Here is a 20,241-nt window from a genome sequence, read left to right as displayed (position 1 = left end):
CCCCCACTGCCCCCCGCGTACCGGGGGAAACCCTAGGTTTAGTCTGGGCAACAACGGCGTCATCGTCGCCTCCTTCTTGAAGGTGTTGCTTGGTACGCGGCGCTTCGAGTGCTGGGAGCGTGGTGGTACTTCTCCGGAGGGTGCAGCGGTTGCCGGTCATCTTCGTTTCGTTGATCTGCCGTTGTTGGCATTTGTTTCTCTTTCTTTCTTCTCTGTTTTTCTTTGGGCTTGTTTGTGCTGCGGCCCCAGCACCTATCGTTGGTTGTATCGGTGGTTGCTTTGTAATACAAAGCGGGGGGGAAACCCTTTTTTGTAAGTAGCCCACATAGATGGGGGTGTTGAGGGGAGAGGAGGGACATGCCATCGCTGACTACCGCCACTCGGTGCTTTGTCAGTATGGTGCCGACCGATGACGGCGAGGGCAGGATGAGAGGATGGGGCCTGCGGCCGGCGATGGAGATCGCCTTTGTGTGGTCTAGGAGGACAGCCTACGTTTTGACTCCTAGAAGTTTTTTATTCGTTTGATGGAAACATCTTTTCTGTATCAAGACTACCAACACACACCTCCAAGAAATTAATCATTTATGAGTGGCCACCCGGCCTAATATCATTGGATGCATTGTTTACTCTAACAAACCACGCAAGTTGAGGTGTGTTATGAGACTAGTCAAGAAAGGCCAACTGGACGCACTGAATTGGTCATGAACAAACTCTTAGCAAGAGGGGCGTTAACTACTCTTACTAAGATCACAATGAATTGTTTTTGCTCCCCATCGTCATTGTTTACGTGTATGTGGATTAATGTGCTTAACCACTTTGAGAGAAATTTGACCAGGTAAATATGTGATTAATGTGATGATAACAGGGACAGCAACATATATATATATATAAGGCTGGTCATAGTGGGGAGTAACTTAGACTAGTAACATAAGGCTGGTTCTAGCAAAAGTCACCACAGGTCTCCGTAGTTTAAATGCAGAAGGAACTTTCCGCTTTAGAAGCCATAGACCAAGGAGGCCCACGTAGATCAAGCTAAGCAGGTGACTTTGTCTATTTGTCTCAAAAAAAAAGATGACTTTGTCTATGCCGGCCTCGAGGTAGAAAACGATTGCTTTACATCACTTGGCTTGTCCAACTGCTCTTTGACTATGACCTTGTGCGCACCAGTTTTCACCAGGACCAAGTATATGATACGTGCTAGAAACCAAAGCGAGTTGGATATCTAATAAACTATGGTGATGTGTGGTGACTTTTGCTGGAACCAGCCCTGCATGCATTGTGGCGACTTGGGTGAGATGAGTAATAATCACAATTACTACTCAGCCGTACATCAGATGATGGAGTAGATTAGGGGTATTAAAAGGGAACTTGAAAGTTTAGGCAAAATAAATCAATCAGGAGCCAGAGACCATTTCAATCCGTTGGTCGATTCCAGTTGACTATGTCTATTGCCCACAAGTTCACACTGCTCGTTGCGCCTATATAAACACATACATCCACTGCATATTCGAAACAATCACTTAAACACAAACAGAATCACAAGCGAAAAGCACAGCCAAAGAAACTACAATCAAATGGCATCCTCCTCTTCAGTCATTATCCTTGCCGCTCTCCTTGCGTTGGTCTTATGGCAGGCCATTGCCTCTGATCCTAGCCCACTCCAGGACTTTTGTGTCGCCGACATGCATTCACCAAGTACTACGATACTTCCCCGGTTTCCTAACATGTTATCAGCAAATATATCTGTGTTGAAACAATTATTTTGGAAATTATATGCAAGTTGAAACAACCGTCACCAGTAGAAAAAGGGGCTTTCGTTCGGGCCTGGCCAGCCCATTAGTCCCGGTTCTGCCACGAACCGGGACCAATGGAGGCATTTGTCCCGGTTCGTGAGCCCAGGGGCCCGGCCGGGGCCTCGTGGGCATTGGTCCCGGTTCGTCTGGGCCCATTTGTCCCGGTTCTTGGCACGAACCGCGACCAATGGGCCTCGCTCCTGGCCCACAACCATTGGTCCCGGTTCGTGGCAGGAACCGGGACAGAAGGATGGCCTTTAGTCCCGGTTCCAGCCACGAACCGGGACAAATGAGTTGCCTATATATACCCCATCGCCGGCGAGCAGAGCACTACACAGTGCTCTGTTTTTTGCTGGCCGGCGAGGGGAGGGCATTGGGTGCTCTAGCTCACCTCCTGTGCACATGAGGTGTTCGATGAAATGCCCGAGCCACACTAGTTAAGCTTTCTCCTCTCGAAGCTCGACCTCCGAGCTCCATTTTTTCCGAGATTTGTCTAGGTTTAGCAGTCCGTCACGCCCCGTCCTCGTCTTCACCGCCGTCGACCGCCCGCGCCGATCTCGTCGCCGGCACCACCGCGGTGAGCCTCTTGTTCTTATCTTCTTTCTAAAAAAAATTTACTTTAGATAGATACTTGTCTAATTTTCTTATTTTTGACACACATAATTATATATAATGCACGCAGATGAACCGGCAATGGATGTACGATGACAGACACACCTCTGAGTACATTAAGGGCGTGCATAATTTTCTCGAAGTGGCTGGGGCAAACAAGCAGAATGGTTTTATGTGTTGTCCATGCCCTAATTGTGGGAATACGAGGTCTTACTCTGACAAGAAAATCATTCACACCCACCTGCTTTATAAGGGTTTCATGCCACACTATAATGTTTGGACGAAGCAGGAAGAAATAGGGGTTATGATGGAAGACAGCGAAGAAGAGGAGGACGATGACAACTATGTGCCCCCTGAATACGGTGATGCTGCAACGGGGGAAGCTGAAGATCCAGAGGAACCAGACGATGTGCCCGATGATGATCTCCGCCGGGTCATTGTTGATGCAAGGGAAAAGTGTGAAAGTGAAAAGGAGAAGCTGAAGTTCGATCGCATGTTAGAGGATCACAAAAAACGGTTGTACCCCAATTGCGAAGATGGCAACACAAAGCTCGGTACCGTACTGGAATTGCTGCAGTGGAAGGCAGAGAATGTTGTGCCTTATAAAGGATTTGAGAAGTTACTGAAAATATTGAAGAAGAAGCTTCCAAAGGATAACGAATTGCCCGACAGTACGTACGCAGCAAAGAAGGTCGTATGCCCTCTAGGATTGGAGGTGGAGAAGATACATGCATGCCCTAATGACTGCATCCTCTACCGCGGTGCGTACAAGGATTTGAACGCATGCCCGGTATGCGGTGCATTGCGGTATAAGATCAGACGAGATGACCCTGGTGATGTTGAGGGCGAGCCCCGCAGGAAGAGGGTTCCTGCAAGGGTGATGTGGTATGCTCCTATAATACCACGGTTGAAACGACTGTTCAGAAACAAAGAGCATGCCAAGTTGATGCGATGGCACAGTGAGGACCGTAAGAAAGACGGGAAGTTGAGAGCACCCGCTGACGGGTCGCAGTGGAGAAAATCGAGAGAAAGTTCTGGGCTGAGTTTGCAAGTGACCCAAGGAACGTATGGTTTGCTTTAAGCGCGGATGGCATTAATCCTTTCGGGGAGCAGAGCAGCAATCACAGCACCTGGCCCGTGACTCTATGTATGTATAACCTTCCTCCTTGGATGTGCATGAAGCGGAAGTTCATTATGATGCCAATTCTCATCCAAGGCCCTAAGCAACCCGGCAACGACATTGATGTGTACCTAAGGCCATTAGTTGAAGAACTCTTACAGCTGTGGAATGGAACAGGTGTACGTGCGTGGGATGAGCACATGGGGGAAGAATTTGACCTAAAGGTGTTGCTGTTCGTGCCATCAATGATTGGCCCGCTCTCAGTAACCTTTCAGGACAGACAAACGAGGGATACCATGCATGCACGCACTGTTTAGCTGACACCGAAAGTATATACCTGGACAGATGCAGGAAGAATGTGTACCTGGGCCATCGTCGATTTCTCCCGACCAACTATCAATGTCGAAAGAAAGGCAAGCATTTCAAAGGCGAGGCAGATCACCGGAAGAAGCCCGCCATGCGTACCGGTGATCACGTACTTGCTATGGTCTCTCATTTACACGTAATATTTGGAAAGGGTCCCGGCGGACTAGCTGTTCCGAATGACGCTGAGGGACGCGCACCCATGTGGAAGAAGAAATCTATATTTTGGGACCTACCCTACTGGAAAGAGCTAGAGGTACGCTCTTCAATCGACGTGATGCACGTGACGAAGAACCTTTGCGTGAATCTGTTAGGCTTCTTGGGCGTGTATGGGAAGACAAAAGATACACCTGAGGCACGGAAGGACCTGCAACGTTTGCACGAAAAAGACGGCATGCCTCCAAAGCAGTATGAAGGTCCTGCCAGCTACGCTCTTACCAAAGAAGAGAAGGAAATCTTTTTTGAATGCCTGCTCAGTATGAAGGTCCCGACTGGCTTCTCGTCGAATATAAAGGGAATAATAAATATTCTAGAGAAAAAGTTTCAGAACCTAAAGTCTCATGACTGCCATGTGATTATGACGCAACTGCTTCCGATTGCATTGAGGGGGCTTCTACCGGAAAACGTCTGATTAGCCATTGTGAAGCTATGTGCATTCCTCAATGCAATCTCTCAGAAGGTGATCGATCCAGAAATCATACCAAGGCTAAGGAGTGATGTGGCGCAATGTCTTGTCAGTTTCGAGCTGGTGTTCCCACCATCCTTCTTCAATATCATGACGCACGTCCTAGTTCATCTAGTCGACGAGATTGTCATTCTGGGCCCCGTATTTCTACACAATATGTTCCCCTTTGAGAGGTTCATGGGAGTCCTAAAGAAATATGTCCCTAACCGTGCTAGGCCAGAAGAAAGCATCTCCATGGGCCATCAAACAGAGGATGTCATTGGGTTTTGTGTTGACTTTATTCCTGGCCTTAAGAAGATAGGTCTCCCTAAATCGCAGTATGATGGGAGACTGGCTGGAAAAGGCACGCTAGGAGCGGACTCAATAATATGCAGGGACGGGCATTCTTGGTCTCAAGCACACTACACAGTTCTACAGAACTCTACCTTGGTGACCCCGTATGTCGATGAACACAAGAACAGTCTGCACTCCAAACACCCGGAGCAGTGTGACGACTGGATTACATGTGAACACATCAGGACTTTCAGCAGTTGGTTGGAAACACGTCTCAGAGGTGACACAACTGTTTGTGATGAGTTGTAGTCGTTGTCCAAGGGACCATCTTCGACTGTATTGACTTACAAAGGATACGAGATAAATGGGAATACATTTTACACGATCGCCCAAGATCAAAAGAGCACCAACCAAAACAGCGGTGTCCGTTTTGATGCAGCAACCGAGAAGAGAAAGGACACATATTATGGTTACATAATGGACATATGGGAACTTGACTACGGACATGATTTTAAGGTCCCTTTGTTTAAGTGCAAATGGGTCAATCTGTCAGGAGGCGGGGTACAGGTAGACCCACAGTACGGAATGACAACAGTGGATCTGAACAATCTTGGGTACACTGACGAACCGTTCGTCCTAGCCAATGATGTGGCACAGGTTATCTATGTGAAGGACATGTCTACCAGACCGAGAAAAAGAAAAGATAAGGAAGCGAATACATCATACGATGAGCCAAAGCGCCACATAGTTCTTTCAGGAAAAAGGGACATTATGGGAGTGGAGGGCAAGACAGACATGTCTGAAGATTACGAAAAGTTACATGAAATTCCTCCCTTCAAAGTCAAGGCTGACCCAAGCATCCTGATAAACGATGAAGATTATCCATGGTTACGGCGCAATAAGCAAAGCACACAAGCAAAAAAAAGTGAAGACTTTCTCTCCACAACTATTATGATGATACCATGCCAATTTTTCGGTTCAGTTCTTCTTCCCACTGCCCCGACGCCGTCGCCGCGTGCTCCCCTGCCCCGACGTCGTCGCCGCGCGCGCCCCTGCTCCGACGCCGTCGCCGCGCCGCCGCCCCCTGCCCCAACGCCGTCGCTGCGCGCCGTCCCTGCCCCGACGCCGTCGCCGCACCGCCCCGCGTCGTCACCGCCCCGGTCCGCGCCGCCCCGCGTCGTCACCGCCCGGTCCCCGTCGCCCCTGCCCCGACGCCGTCGCCCCCTGCCCCAACGCCGTCACCGCGCGCCGCCCCGCGTCGTCACAGCCCCGGTCCGCGCCGCCCCTGCCCCGACGCCGTCGCCGCCCCCAGTGAGCCTTGGCCCCCACGCCCCTGCCCTGCCCTTCAAAGTCAAGGCTGACCCAAGCATCCTGATAAACGATGAAGATTATCCATGGTTACGGCACAATAAGCAAAGCACACAAGCAAAAAAAAGTGAAGACTTTCTCTCCACAACTATTATGATGATACCATGCCAACTTTTCGGTTCAGTTCTTCTTCCCACTGCCCCGACGCCGTCGCCGCGTGCTCCCCTGCCCCGACGCCGTCGCCGCGCGCGCCCCTGCCCCGACGTCATCGCCGCGCCGCCGCCCCCTGCCCCAACGCCGTCCCTGCCCCGACGTCGTCGCCGCACCGCCCCGCGTCGTCCCCGCCCGGTCCCCGTCGCCCCTGCCCCGACGCCGTCGCCCCCTGCCCCAACGCCGTCACCGCGCGCCGCCCCGCGTCGTCACAGCCCCGGTCCGCGCCGCCCCTGCCCCGACGCCTTCGCCTCCCCCAGTGAGCCTTGGCCCCCGCGCCCCTGCCCTGCCCCCCCCCCCCCCGCCGCCGCCGCCGCCGTGGCCGCCGTAAAAAATATATGATTAGATGATTTTTTTTGTTCATAGATGTGATTTTTTTGTTCATATATCATATGATGTTTTTATATTGTTCATAGATGATCGATCATATTTGTTCATATGTATGCAAGCGAAGTCGTTGTAGTTAGTTGTACAGTTTAGGGTTAGGGTCGTCGAGGAAAGAAATTAAGGAAAGAAGAAAAGAGGAAGAAAAGAGGAAGAAGGAAGAAGAAGAAAAATAAGAAGAGGACGAAGAAGAAGAAAAGAGGAGAAGGAGAAGGAATAGAGGAGAAGAAAGAAAAATTCTTCTCCTCTATTCCTTCTTCTCTTTTTTTTCTTCTTCTCCTCTTTTTTTTCTTCTTCTTCCTCTTCTTATTTTTTATCGGGTATGTCGTTGTCGATATACCCCCTCCCCGATAACTTCGACATGGGGGGGGGGGGGGTCGATAAATAATAGAACTAGTTAAACAAGTTTGTTTTTAGTAAGTACTACTTTATTTTATGTATAGTAAGTGCTTAGTAGTTGAACTAGTTGATTTAATGAAACTACTTTATTTTACTATAGAAGTAGTTTATTTTTAGTAAGTACTACTTTATTTTATTTATAGTAAGTGCTTAGTAGTTGAACTAGTTGATTTAATAAAACTACTTTATTTTACTATATATAGAAGTAGTTTATTTTTAGTAAGTACTACTTTATTTTATTTATAGTAAGTGCTTAATTAGTAGTTGAGCTAGTTGATTTAACAAAACTAGTTTATTTTACTATAGAAGTATTTTATTTTTAGCAAGGAAATTAATAGAACTAGTTTGTTTTTTTAGTTAAAGCAATTATTCCCGCATCGACGTCGACGATGCCTATCCCGCATCCTCGTCGTCGAATCGGCGGAGGAGGCCGGCTTGATTAGAGGGGCCATGTCCGGGACTGGGCTCCGCCGGGCTAGTTTTGGGAGGTGCTACCTTCCGGGGGGGCGTAGGTTGGTGAGGAGCCAGCCCGTCATTGACCCGATCCTTGTTTGGTGGCGGTCGCGTGGGCCAGTGACGGTGCCGAGGCTTCCGGACACCGCGGAGGTGGTACGTCACCGTGTCAGCGAGGAGGACCAGCACGTCCGTCGCTACATGGTTGCGTTGGAGGGCAGGTTCGACAATACCTGGCAGGTTCTTCAGGGATCTCACTGGAGCTATGATCATGTGATGGTTCCTTCCCTTTGGGTGTCCACCGCCCGCGCCGATAGCCGTCGGGCACTACGGTTCTAGCTGTACTGGCGATGCTATATGTATGATAGTATTCGAGGTGTATTAGTGATAATATTCGACGATGTACGGACGCATGGATATGATGTAGTTTTGCTTATAATTGAATGCATCCTAATTTGAATACTACTTTATTTTGCGATTTGATTTTGCTTATTGAATGCTCAAATTGGAAAACTACTCCTACTTTGAATGCTAAAATTGGAGAGCACTATGCAAGGTATATGCATATGATTAGTTGATAGCTTATAGGGTTTTTGTTTTCGCAGAAATCTAGGAGCCCCCGGCCCCTCCATCATCCCCGCCATCGTCCCCGTCACCGACCCCCTCCGACATCGAGGCAAGACCAGCCAGATCCTCTTTTAGAAAGATAATTAAACGATATTTCGGGTTGACTTTTAAGTCTGTCGAGTCTCCACCATATATGAGAGGACGAAGAATCCCGACTGTTGTCGTGGGGGTAGCTTCTCCTTCGTTCCCGTGTGCTAGACAATTTGGTGTAATGCAGTCGAGAACGAAAGGAGGAGCTACCATCACCGACGGTCGCAAATGTCAGAGAGGAATCAGCGAGGGAGAGTTCCACCATATATATATGAGAGGACGAAGAATCCCGACTGTTGTCGTGGGGGTCGCTTCTCCTTCGTTCCCGTGTGCTAGACATTTTGGTGTAATACACTCGGGGACAAATGGAGGAGCGACCATCACCAACGGTCGAATGTATACACCACGTGAGCTGAGAGATTTATCAAACATAGTTATTAGCTAATTTATATTGTTTATTTCAAAATAGTTGACAGGTTATTTCCATTGACAGCTTATTTTGATTGTTCAAACAATGTGCGGAACATGGTAGACAAAACCCACTACACCGATGGCTCTGAATTAACTTATCAGGAGAAAAATCATCTGGTCGGATTTTGTACTGATATTGAGAATTACAATATCTACAATCAAACTCCTCAACATTATGGTCAATACGTGCCACTAGTGCACATGTTGAACTACGGTAACTACCATGGAGATACCCTGGTAAGATATTTTACTATTACGACATACGTGCATCTTTTGCATACTTCTAAAACTAGTACACCATTGCTAACTATCAAGTTATTACTATGTTTTTCAACAGGGAATCCCAGAGGATTGTGTGCCTCATTTGATGTATCAAAATGGCAGCCTTCGTGTTTTGAACATATATCCAGGTCATCCTATGAATCTCAACTGTCCATACCGGATTTCTCAAAGAAGTGGAGACATGCTAATCAATAGATGGAAAAAATGTATGGACAGTCGTAAGGAGGTTCTTGGAAGCAAAAGGAAGCGAAGCGCAAGAATTGGAGATAGGATGATCTCCGTTCTCCATAATGGAGAGTCAGGGTCTATATTGTTTTATGTTATTTTACCTTAAAGAGGGTATTTAGGTCCTGCCTAATACTGATGATCATGTGCTAAGAACAAAGTAGGGTTGGTTCGATGACTATCAGGATTATGATCGTATGACTTGTTATTAATAACGAGTAGAAGTTGTACGATGATGATTAGTAGGAATTGTTATTATGATGATGCATGATGCGAGCATGAAGAGTTATTATATATCTGTGCGTGAAATGAACATGGATTGGATTGAAGTGAAGGCAACATGCAGGTGGTGCATGTCAAAAGTAGTACAATCCAAACCTGATCAAGTTAGGATTAGTATTACTTTCGACATGCACCACATGTTGCCTCACTTCAATCTAAGTCATGTTTAGGCATAGCAGTAGCAGTAGCACGGAGATAAGAGAGGACACATCTCTCTATTAGCTGCCTATACCAACCTAAATTAACCCCCAAAACCCCTAAATCACCTCCTTTCAAAAAAAACAGCCGCTGAAATGCTGACGCGTGGAAGCTTATTGGTCCCGGTTGGTGCTACCAACCGGGACCAAAGGCCCTCCTGCCTGGGCTCGCCGGAGCGGCCACGTGGAGGCCCATCTGTCCCGGTTTGTATAAGAACCGGGACTAAAGGCCTAGGGCATTAGTAACGACCCTTTAGTCCCGGTTCCCCAACCGGGACAGATGGGCCTTATGAACCGGGACAAATGGGCCTTTTTCTACTAGTGCGTGTAAGATCTAAGCTTTCATGTCACCTCTCCTCTATCCACCCAGTGCGTGTCAATGGGTTTGTTTGCAAGAACCTGATGGAAGTCAATGGGGATGACTTTTTCAAGGCAGCCGCTCTGGACAAGCCTAGGGTCACCAACAAGGTTGGATCCAACGTGACTTTGATCAATGTCATGCAGATTGCTGGACTCAACACCCTCGGCATCTCAATTGCGCGCATCGACTATGCTCCCTTGGGTCAGAACCCACCACATACGCACCCTCGCGCCACTGAGATCCTCACAGTGCTCGAGGGGACACTGTACGTTGGCTGTGTCACATCCAACCAGCCCGCCCCCAACAGAAACAAGTTCCTCTCTAAGGTGCTCAACAAAGGTGATGTGTTTGTCTTCCCCGTGGGGCTCATCCACTTCCAATTCAACCCCAACCCCTACAAGCCAGCTGTTGCAATTGCCGCGCTCAGCAGCCAGAACCCAAGGGCTATCACAATTGCCAATGCAGTGTTTGGGTCCAAGCCACCAATATCAGATGATGTTCTTGCCAAGGCATTTCAGGTGGAAAAGAATACAATAGACTATCTCCAGGCTCAATTCTGGGAGAACAATCAGTACTAAGTCAGACCTTGGTTGATCACACGAGAGATCAATGCACAAATGAAGGACTTGGTTGAGTTTTAGATATGCATCCTAAGCTATAAAATGAATGTAGCATATGTCATTCTAGTATGCATCTGTAAGCCGTGAATGTATTTCTGCTTTATGAATAATTGACAATATGGTTTTTTATATTTGGACAATATTGTGTGATATGTTGTTTTGGTTCCGATGTGTCGTATTTCCTGTAAGAAACGGAAAATTCAGGTTCTTTTCTCCATGTTCCGAAAGAATAGATCATTATCTTGCAAATTATATAAGTTTGATGTGAGGGTTATTCACCTGGGGAAATTGTACGCATACAGTGGAATACATGTTAAGTGTGTGTAATCTCCACAATTGACCATGATGCGTAGACAAGGCAATTCAATATCCATTTTTATGACACGTTTCCCATCCAATTTCATTTTTGTGATGTTATTCTATTTACAAATCGTTCTTGACTAGTTCTCACCAATTCTAGACAGGTTCCAATATGAGTATATACAAATTATTAACCCATCATTATCATTAGCCATTATTTTTCTAGGAGGCTGGTCAACATGACTGACGTCGATAACAATAGTCATGAATGTGGAGCAAGATCATCAGGATAAAACTATGACAACAATCAAATATTACAACAAAAGCATATGGTTAACTAAATGATAAAGCATATGGCATGGGAAAAACTTTAGCTGCGGACTACTCAGTTAACAAACAATAAGAACTAGGAATCGGCAAAAAAATACATTGTTACTAATTTCTTTTGCACATATATATGTCAGCATCATATGGAAACTGAATCACTTCCTTATACCAAGCACTGTGATATAAGCATTTTTCGTAAAAATGCCGTTTGTGTTGGGGAACGCGGTATTTCAAAAATGTTACCTACGATCACGCAAGATCTATCTAGGAGATGCATAGCAACAAGCGGGGAGAGTGTGTCCATGTACCCTCGTAGACCGAAAACGGAAGCGTTTAGTGACGCAGTTGATGTAGTCGAACATCTTCGCGATCCAACCGATCCAAACACCGAACGTACGGCTCCTCCGCGTTCAGCACACGTTTAGCTCGATGACGTCCCTCGAACTCTTGATCCAGTTGAGGCCGAGGGAGAGTTCCGTCAGCACGACGGCGTGGCGACGGTGATGATGAAGTTACTGGCGCAGGGCTTCGCCTTCGCCTAAGGGGGGAGGAGAGGTGGCCGGCCTAGGGAGGGGCGCGCCATGGGGGGGTCCTACTTGGACTCCCGGTCCAACTAGGATTCGCCCCCCCCCCCTTCCTATTCCCACTAGGAGAAGGAGGGAAGGAGGAGGAGAGAAGGAAAGGGGGGCCGCCCCCCCCCAACCCTAGTCCAATTCGGTTTGTGCTTCGGGGGGGGCGCCACCACCTGGCGCCACCTTCTCTCTCCACTAGGGCCCATGAAGGCCCATTAACTCCCGGGGTGGTTCCGGTAACCCCCGGTACTCCAGAAAATGTCCGAACCTTTCTGAAACCATTCCGGTGTCAAAACATAACCTTCCAATATATCAATATTTATGTCTCGACCATTTCGAGACTCCTCATCATTTCCTTGATCTTATCCGGGACTCCGAACAAACTTCGGTTCATCAAATCACATAACTCATAATACAAATCGTCATCGAACGTTAAGCGTGCGGACCCTATGGGTTCGAGTGTTGGGAATCGTAGCATAATTTAAAATTTTCCTACGCTCACCAAGATGCATCTATGGAGTCTACTAGCAACGAGGGGAAAGGAGTGCATCTACATACCCTTGTAGATCGCAAGCGGAAGCGTTCCAATGAACGTGGATGACGGAGTCGTACTCGCCGTGATCCAAATCACCGATGACCGAGTGCCGAACGGACGGCACCTCCGCGTTCAACACACGTACGGTGCAGCGACGTCTCCTCCTTCTTGATCCAGCAAGGGGGAAGGAGAGGTTGATGGAGATCCAGCAGCACGACGGCGTGATGGTGGATGTAGCAGGTCTCCGGCAGGGCTTCGCCAAGCTTCTGCGAGAGAGAGAGAGAGAGAGAGAGAGAGAGAGAGAGAGGTGTTGCAGGGGAGGAGGGAGGCGCCCAAGGCTGTAGATTGCTGCCCTCCCTCCCCCCCACTATTTATAGGACCCCGGGGGGGCGCCAGCCCTTGGGAGATCAGATCTCCAAGGGGGGCGGCGGCCAAGTGGGGGGGAAGGGGTGCCTTGCCCCCCAAGGCAAGGGGGAAAGCTCCCCCCCTTAGGGTTCCCAACCCTAGGCGCATGGGGGAAGGCCCAAGGGGGGCGCCCTAGCCCAATAAGGGCTGGTTCCCTTCCACTTTCAGCCCACGGGGCCCTCCGGGATAGGTGGCCCCACCCGATGGACCTCCGGGACCCTTCCGGTGGTCCCGGTACAATACCGGTAACCCCCGAAACTTTCCCGGTGGCCGAAACTGGACTTCCTATATATAATTCTTCACATCCGGACCATTCCGGAACCTCTCGTGACGTCCGGGATCTCATCCGGGACTCCGAACAACTTTCGGGTTTCCGCATACATATATCTCTACAACCCTAGCATCACCGGACCTTAAGTGTGTAGACCCTACGGGTTCGGGAGACATGCAGACATGACCGAGACGCCTCTCCGGTCAATAACCAACAGCGGGATCTGGATACCCATGTTGGCTCCCACATGTTCCACGATGATCTCATCGGATGAACCACGGTGTCGAGGATTCAATCAATCCGTATGCAATTCCCTTTGTCAAACGGTATGTTACTTGCCCGAGATTCGATCGTCGGCATCCCAATACCTTGTTCAATCTCGTTACCGGCAAGTCTCTTTACTCGTACCGCAATGCATGATCCCGTGACTAACGCCTTAGTCACATTGAGCTCATTATGATGATGCATTACCGAGTGGGCCCAGAGATACCTCTCTGTCACACGGAGTGACAAATCCCAGTCTCGATCCGTGCCAACCCAACAGACACTTTCGGAGATACCCGTAGTGCACCTTTATAGTTACCCAGTTACGTTGTGACGTTTGGCACACCCAAAGCACTCCTACGGTATCGGGGAGTTGCACGATCTCATGGTCTAAGGAAAAGATACTTGACATTGGAAAAGCTCTAGCAAACGAAACTACACGATCTTTTATGCTATGCTTAGGATTGGGTCTTGTCCATCACATCATTCTCCTAATGCTGTGATCCCGTTATCAATGACATCCAATGTCCATAGTCAGGAAACCATGACTATCTGTTGATCAACGAGCTAGTCAACTAGAGGCTTACTAGGGACAGGTTGTGGTCTATGTATTCACACATGTATTACGATTTCCGGACAATACAATTATAGCATGAATAATAGACAATTACCATGAACAAAGAAATATAATAATAACCATTTATTATTGCCTCTAGGGCATATTTCCAACAGTCTCCCACTTGCACTAGAGTCAATAATCTAGTTCACATCACCATGTGATTAACACTCACCGGTCACATCACCATGTGACCAACATCTAAAGAGTTTACTAGAGTCAACAATCTAGTTCACATCACTATGTGATTATCACTCAATGTGTTCTGGTTTGGTCATGTTATGCTTGTGAGAGAGGTTATTAGTCAACGGGTCTGAACCTTTCAGAACCGTGTGCTTTACGAATATCTATGTCATCTTGTGGATGCTACCACGCGCTATTTGGAGCCATTTCAAATAATTGCTCTACTATACGAATCCGGTTTACTACTCAGAGTCATCCGGATTAGTGTCAAAGTTCGCATTGACGTAACCCTTTACGACGAACTCCTTTCCACCTCCATAATCGAGAAAATTCCTTAATCCACTAGGTACTAAGGATAAGTTCGACCGCTGTCATGAGATCCTTTCTCGGATCACCATTGTACCCTCTTGACCAACTCATGGCAAGGCACACTACATGTGCGGTACACAGCATAGCATACTATAGAGCCTATGTCTAAAGCATAGTGGACGACCTTCGTCCTTTCTCTATCTTCCGCTGTGGTCAGGTCTTGAGTCTCACTCAATACTCACACCTTGTAACACAGCCAAGAACTCCTTCTTTGCTAATCTATTTTGAACTCTTTCAAAATCATGTCAAGGTGTGCTGTCTTTTGAAAGTATCATCAGGCGTCTTGATCTATCTCTATGGATCTTGATGCCCAATATGTAAGCAGCTTTATCCAGGTCTTCCTTTGAAAAACTCCTTTCAAACAACCCTTTATGCTTTCCAGAAATTTTACATCATTTCGGATCAACAATATGTCATTCACATATACTTATCAGAAATGTTGTAGCGCTCCCACTCACTTTATTGTAAATACAAGTTTCTAACAAACTTTGTATAAACCCAAAAACTTTGATCACCCCATCAAAGCGTATATTCTGACTCCGAGATGCTTGCTCTAATCCATGGAAGGATCGCTGGAGCTAGCATACCTTTTAGCATCCTTAGGATCGACAAAACCTTTCTGATTGTATCACATACAACCTTTCCTCACGAAAAACTGGTAAGGAAACTTGTTTTGACATCCATCTGCCAGATTTCATAAATGTAGCTAATGCTAACATGATTCCGACGGACCTAAGCATCGCTACGGATGAGAAAAAAACTCGTTGTAGCAACTCCTTGAACTTGTGAAAATACTCTTTGCCACAAGTCGAGCTTCATAGACGGTAACATTACCGTCCATGTCCGTCTTCTTCTTAAAGATCCATTTATCTCAATGGCTTGCCGATCATCGGGCAAGTTCACCAAAGTCCATGCTTTGTTCTGATACATGGATTCTATCTCGGATTTCATGGCCTCGAGCCATTCGTCGGAATATGGGCCCACCATCGCTTCTCCATAGCTCGTAGGTTCATAGTTGTCTAGCAACATGACTTCCAAGGCAGGATCACGCATTACTCTGAAGTAGTGCGCATCCTCGTCGTCCTATGAGGTTTGGTAGTGACTTGATCCGAAGTTTCATGATCACCATCATAAGCTTCCACTTCAATTGGTGTAAGTGCCACAGGAACAACTTCCTGTGCCCTGCTACATACTAGTTGAAGCGACGGTTCAATAACCTTATCAAGTCTCCACCATCCTCCCACTCAATTCTTTCGAGAGAAACTTTTCCTCGAGAAAGGACTCGTTTCTAGAAGCAATTACTTTTGCTTCCAGATCTGAAATAGGAGGTATACCCAACTGTTTTTGGGTATTCTATGAAGATGCATTTATCCGCTTTGGGTTCGAGCTTATCAGCCTGAAACTTTTTCACATAAGCATCGCAGCCCCAAACTTTTAAGAAACGACAACTTAGGTTTCTATAAACGGTGTCGTCTCAACGGAATTGCGTGGTGCCCCTTTTAAAGTGAATGCGGTTGTCTCTAATGCCTAACCCATAAATGATAGTGGTAATTTGATAAGAAACATCATGGTATGCACCATATCCAATAGGGTGCAGTTATGATGTTCGGACACACCATCACACTATGGTGTTCCAGGCGGTATTAATTGTGAAACACTTTCCACAATGTCTCAATTGTGTGCCAAACTCGTATCTCAGATACTCATCTCTATGATCATATCACAGACATTTTATCCTCTTGTCACGACGATCTTCAACTTCACTCTGAAATCACTTGAACCTTTCAATAATTCAGACTAGTGTTTCATCAAGTAAATACACTCAGCATCTACTCAAATCATCTGTGAAGTAAGAACATAACGATGTCCACTGCATGCCTCAGCACTCATTGGACTGCGTACATCAAAATGTATTACTTCCAATAAGTTGCTCTCTTGTTCCATCTCACTGAAAACGAGGACTTTCAGTCATTTTGCCCATGTGGTATGATTTGCATATCTCAAGTGATTCATAATCAAGTGAGTCCAAACGATCCATCTGTATGGAGTTTCTTCATGCATATATACCAATAGACATGGTTCGCATGTCTCAATCTTTTCAAAAATGAGTGAGTCCAAAGATCCACCTACATGGAGCTTCTTCATGCGTTCTACACCAATATGACTCAAGTGGCAGTGCCACAAGTATGTGGTACTATCATTACTATCTTATATCTTTTTGGCATGAACATGTGTGTCACTACGATCGAGATTCATTTTAGGTGCAAGACCATTGAAGGTATTATTCAAATAAACAGAGTAACCATTATTCTCCTTAAATGAATAACCGTTTTGCGGTAAACATAATCCAATCATGTTCAACGCAAACACCAAATCTCGATGGTAGAGGGAGCATGCGATGCTTGATCATATCAACCTTGGAAACACTTCCAACACATATCGTCATCTCACCTTTAGCTAGTCTCCATTTATTCCGCAGCTTTTATTTCGAGTTACTAACACTTAGCAACCGAACCAGTATCTAATACCCTGGTGCTGCTAGGAGTACTAGTAAAGTACACATTCATATAACGTATATCCAATATACTTCTGTCGACCTTGCCTGCCTTCTCATCTACCAAGTATCTAGGGTAGTACTGCTTCAGTGACCGTTCCTCTCATTACAGAAGCACTTAGTCTCGGGTTTGGGTTCAACCTTGGGATTCTTCACTAGAGCAGCAAACGACTTGCTGTTTCATGAAGTATCCCTTTTGCCCTTGCCCTTCTTAAACTAGTGGTTTTACTAACCATCAACAATTGGTGCTCCTTCTTGATTTCTACTCTCGCGGTGTCAAACATCGCGAATAGCTCAAGGATCATCATAATTATCCTTGATATGTTATAGTTCATCACGAAGCTCTACTAGCTTGGTGGCAGTGACTATGGAGAACTATCACTATCTCATCTGGGAGATTAACTCCCACTCGATTCAAGCGATTGTGGCACTCAGACAATCTGAGCACACGCTCAACGATTGAGCTTTTCTCCCTTAGTTTGCAGGCTTAAGAAACTTGTCAGAGGTCTCATACCTCTTGACGTGGGCACTAGTCTGAAATCCCAATTTCAGTCTTCGAAACATCTCACATGTTCTGCGACGTTTCAAAACGTCTTTGGTGCCACAATTCTAAACCGCACTGAACTATCACGTAGTCATCAAAACGTGTATGTCAGATGTTTCGTAACATCTACAGACGACGCTGAGGTTCAGCACACCGAGCGGTGCATTAAGGACATAAGCCTTCTGTGCAGCAATGAGGACAATCCTCAGTTTACGGACCCAGTCCGCATAATTGCTACTACCAACTTTCAACTAAATTTTCTCTAGGAACATATCTTAACCAGTAGAACTAAAGCGCAAGCTATGACATAATTTGCAAATACCTATTTGACTATGTTCATGATAATGAAGTTCATCTGATTATGAACTCCCACTCAGATAGACATCCCTCTAGTCATCTAAGTGAAACATGATCCGAGTTTAACTAGGCCGTGTCCGATCATCACGTGAGACGGACTAGTCAAGATCGGTGAACATCTCCATGTTGATCGTATCTTCTATACGACTCATGCTCGACCTTTCGGTCCTCCGTGTTCCGAGGCCATGTCTGTACATGCTAGGCTCGTCAAGTCAACCTAAGTGTATTGCGTGTGTTCCGAGGCCATGTCTGTACATGCTAGGCTCGTTAACACCCGTTGTATTCAAACGTTAGAATCTATCACACCCGATCATCACGTGGTGCTTCGAAACAACGAACCTTCGCAACGGTGCACAGTTAGGGTGAACACTTTCTTGAAATTATTATAAGGGATCATCTTACTTACTACCGTCGTTCTAAGCAAATAAGATGCAAAAACATGATAAACATCACATGCAATCAAATAGTGACATGATATGGCCAATATCATCATGCTCCTTTGATCTCCATCTTCGGGGCACCATGATCATCTTCGTCACCGGCATGACACCATGATCTCCATCATCATGATCTCCATCATTGTGTCTTCATGAAGTCATCACGCCAACGATTACTTCTACTTCTATGGCTAACGCGTTTAGCAACAAAGTAAAGTAATTTACATGGCGTTATTCAATGACACGCAGGTCATGCAAAATAATAAAGACAACTCCTATGGCTCCTGCCGGTTGTCATACTCATCGACATGCAAGTCGTGATTCCTATTACAAGAATATGATCAATCTCATACATCACATATATCATTCATCACATCTTCTGGCCATATCACATCACATAGCACTTGCTGCAAAAACAAGTTAGACGTCCTCTAATTGTTGTTGCAAGTTTTTACGTGGTTTGTAGGTTTCTAGCAAGAACGTTTCTTACCTACGTATGACCACAACGTGATTTGCCAATTTCTATTTACCCTTCATAAGGACCCTTTTCATCGAATCCGTTCCGACTAAAGTAGGAGAGACAGACACCCGCTAGCCACCTTATGCAACTTGTGCATGTCAGTCGGTGGAACCTGTCTCACGTAAGTGTACGTGTAAGGTCGGTCCGGGCCGCTTCATCCTACAATGCCGCCGAAACAAGAAAAGACTAGTAGCGGCAAGAAGAATTGGCAAACTCAACGCCCACAACTGCTTTGTGTTCTACTCGTGCATAGTAACTACGCATAGGCCTGGCTCATGATGCCACTGTTGGGAATCGTAGCATAATTTAAAATTTTCCTACGCTCACCAAGATGCATCTATGGAGTCTACTAGCAACGAGGGGAAAGGAGTGCATCTACATACCCTTGTAGATCGCGAGCGGAAGCGTTCCAATGAACGTGGATGACGGAGTCGTACTCGCCGTGATCCAAATCACCGATGACCGAGTGCCGAACGGACGCACCTCCGCGTTCAACACACGTACGGTGCAGCGACGTCTCCTCCTTCTTGATCCAGCAAGGGGGAAGGAGAGGTTGATGGAGATCCAGCAGCACGACGGCGTGATGGTGGATGTAGCAGGTCTCCGGCAGGGCTTCGCCAAGCTTCTGCGAGAGAGAGAGAGAGAGAGAGAGAGGTGTTGCAGGGGAGGAGGGAGGCGCCCAAGGCTGTAGATTGCTGCCCTCCCTCCCCCCCCCACTATTTATAGGACCCCGGGGGGGCGCTAGCCCTTGGGAGATCAGATCTCCAAGGGGGGCGGCGGCCAAGTGGGGGGGAAGGGGTGCCTTGCCCCCCAAGGCAAGGGGGAAAGCTCCCCCCCTTAGGGTTCCCAACCCTAGGCGCATGGGGGGAGGCCCAAGGGGGGCGCCCTAGCCCAATAAGGGCTGGTTCCCTTCCACTTTCAGCCCACGGGGCCCTCCGGGATAGGTGGCCCCACCCGGTGGACCTCCGGGACCCTTCCGGTGGTCCCGGTACAATACCGGTAACCCCCGAAACTTTCCCGGTGGCCGAAACTGGACTTCCTATATATAATTCTTCACCTCCGGACCATTCCGGAACCTCTCGTGACGTCCGGGATCTCATCCGGGACTCCGAACAACTTTCGGGTTTCCGCATACATATATCTCTACAACCCTAACGTCACCGGACCTTAGTGTGTAGACCCTACGGGTTCGGGAGACATGCAGACATGACCGAGACGCCTCTCCGGTCAATAACCAACAGCGGGATCTGGATACCCATGTTGGCTCCCACATGTTCCACGATGATCTCATC

At 47.1% G+C, this 20,241-nt stretch overlaps 1 protein-coding gene across 1 annotated transcript; it reads left to right on the top strand.

Moving 5' to 3' along the window:
- Positions 1 to 1,574: 1,574 nt before the first annotated feature.
- Positions 1,575 to 10,653, top strand: LOC109785287 (germin-like protein 8-11). The gene is made up of 2 exons (XM_020343880.1): positions 1,575 to 1,695; positions 10,085 to 10,653. The coding sequence occupies exons 1-2, from the start codon at positions 1,575 to 1,577 to the stop codon at positions 10,651 to 10,653; spliced, it is 690 nt and encodes a 229-aa protein (XP_020199469.1).
- Positions 10,654 to 20,241: the final 9,588 nt, after the last annotated feature.

This window comes from Aegilops tauschii, chromosome 4 (genome assembly GCF_002575655.3).
Source record: "Aegilops tauschii subsp. strangulata cultivar AL8/78 chromosome 4, Aet v6.0, whole genome shotgun sequence".
In the NCBI taxonomy this organism is placed as follows: domain Eukaryota; kingdom Viridiplantae; phylum Streptophyta; class Magnoliopsida; order Poales; family Poaceae; genus Aegilops; species Aegilops tauschii.
The sequence above is the reverse complement of the archived record's forward strand: the minus strand, read 5'-3'. Positions and strand labels throughout refer to the sequence as shown.

Bases quoted from the DNA above. Each gene is read 5' to 3' on its own strand.
- LOC109785287 (XM_020343880.1), top strand. From the start codon at position 1,575: ATGGCATCCTCCTCTTCAGTCATTATCCTTGCCGCTCTCCTTGCGTTG. The intron at 1,696-10,084 runs GTACTACGATAC...CTATCCACCCAG, and splicing joins CGCCGACATGCATTCACCAA to TGCGTGTCAATGGGTTTGTT.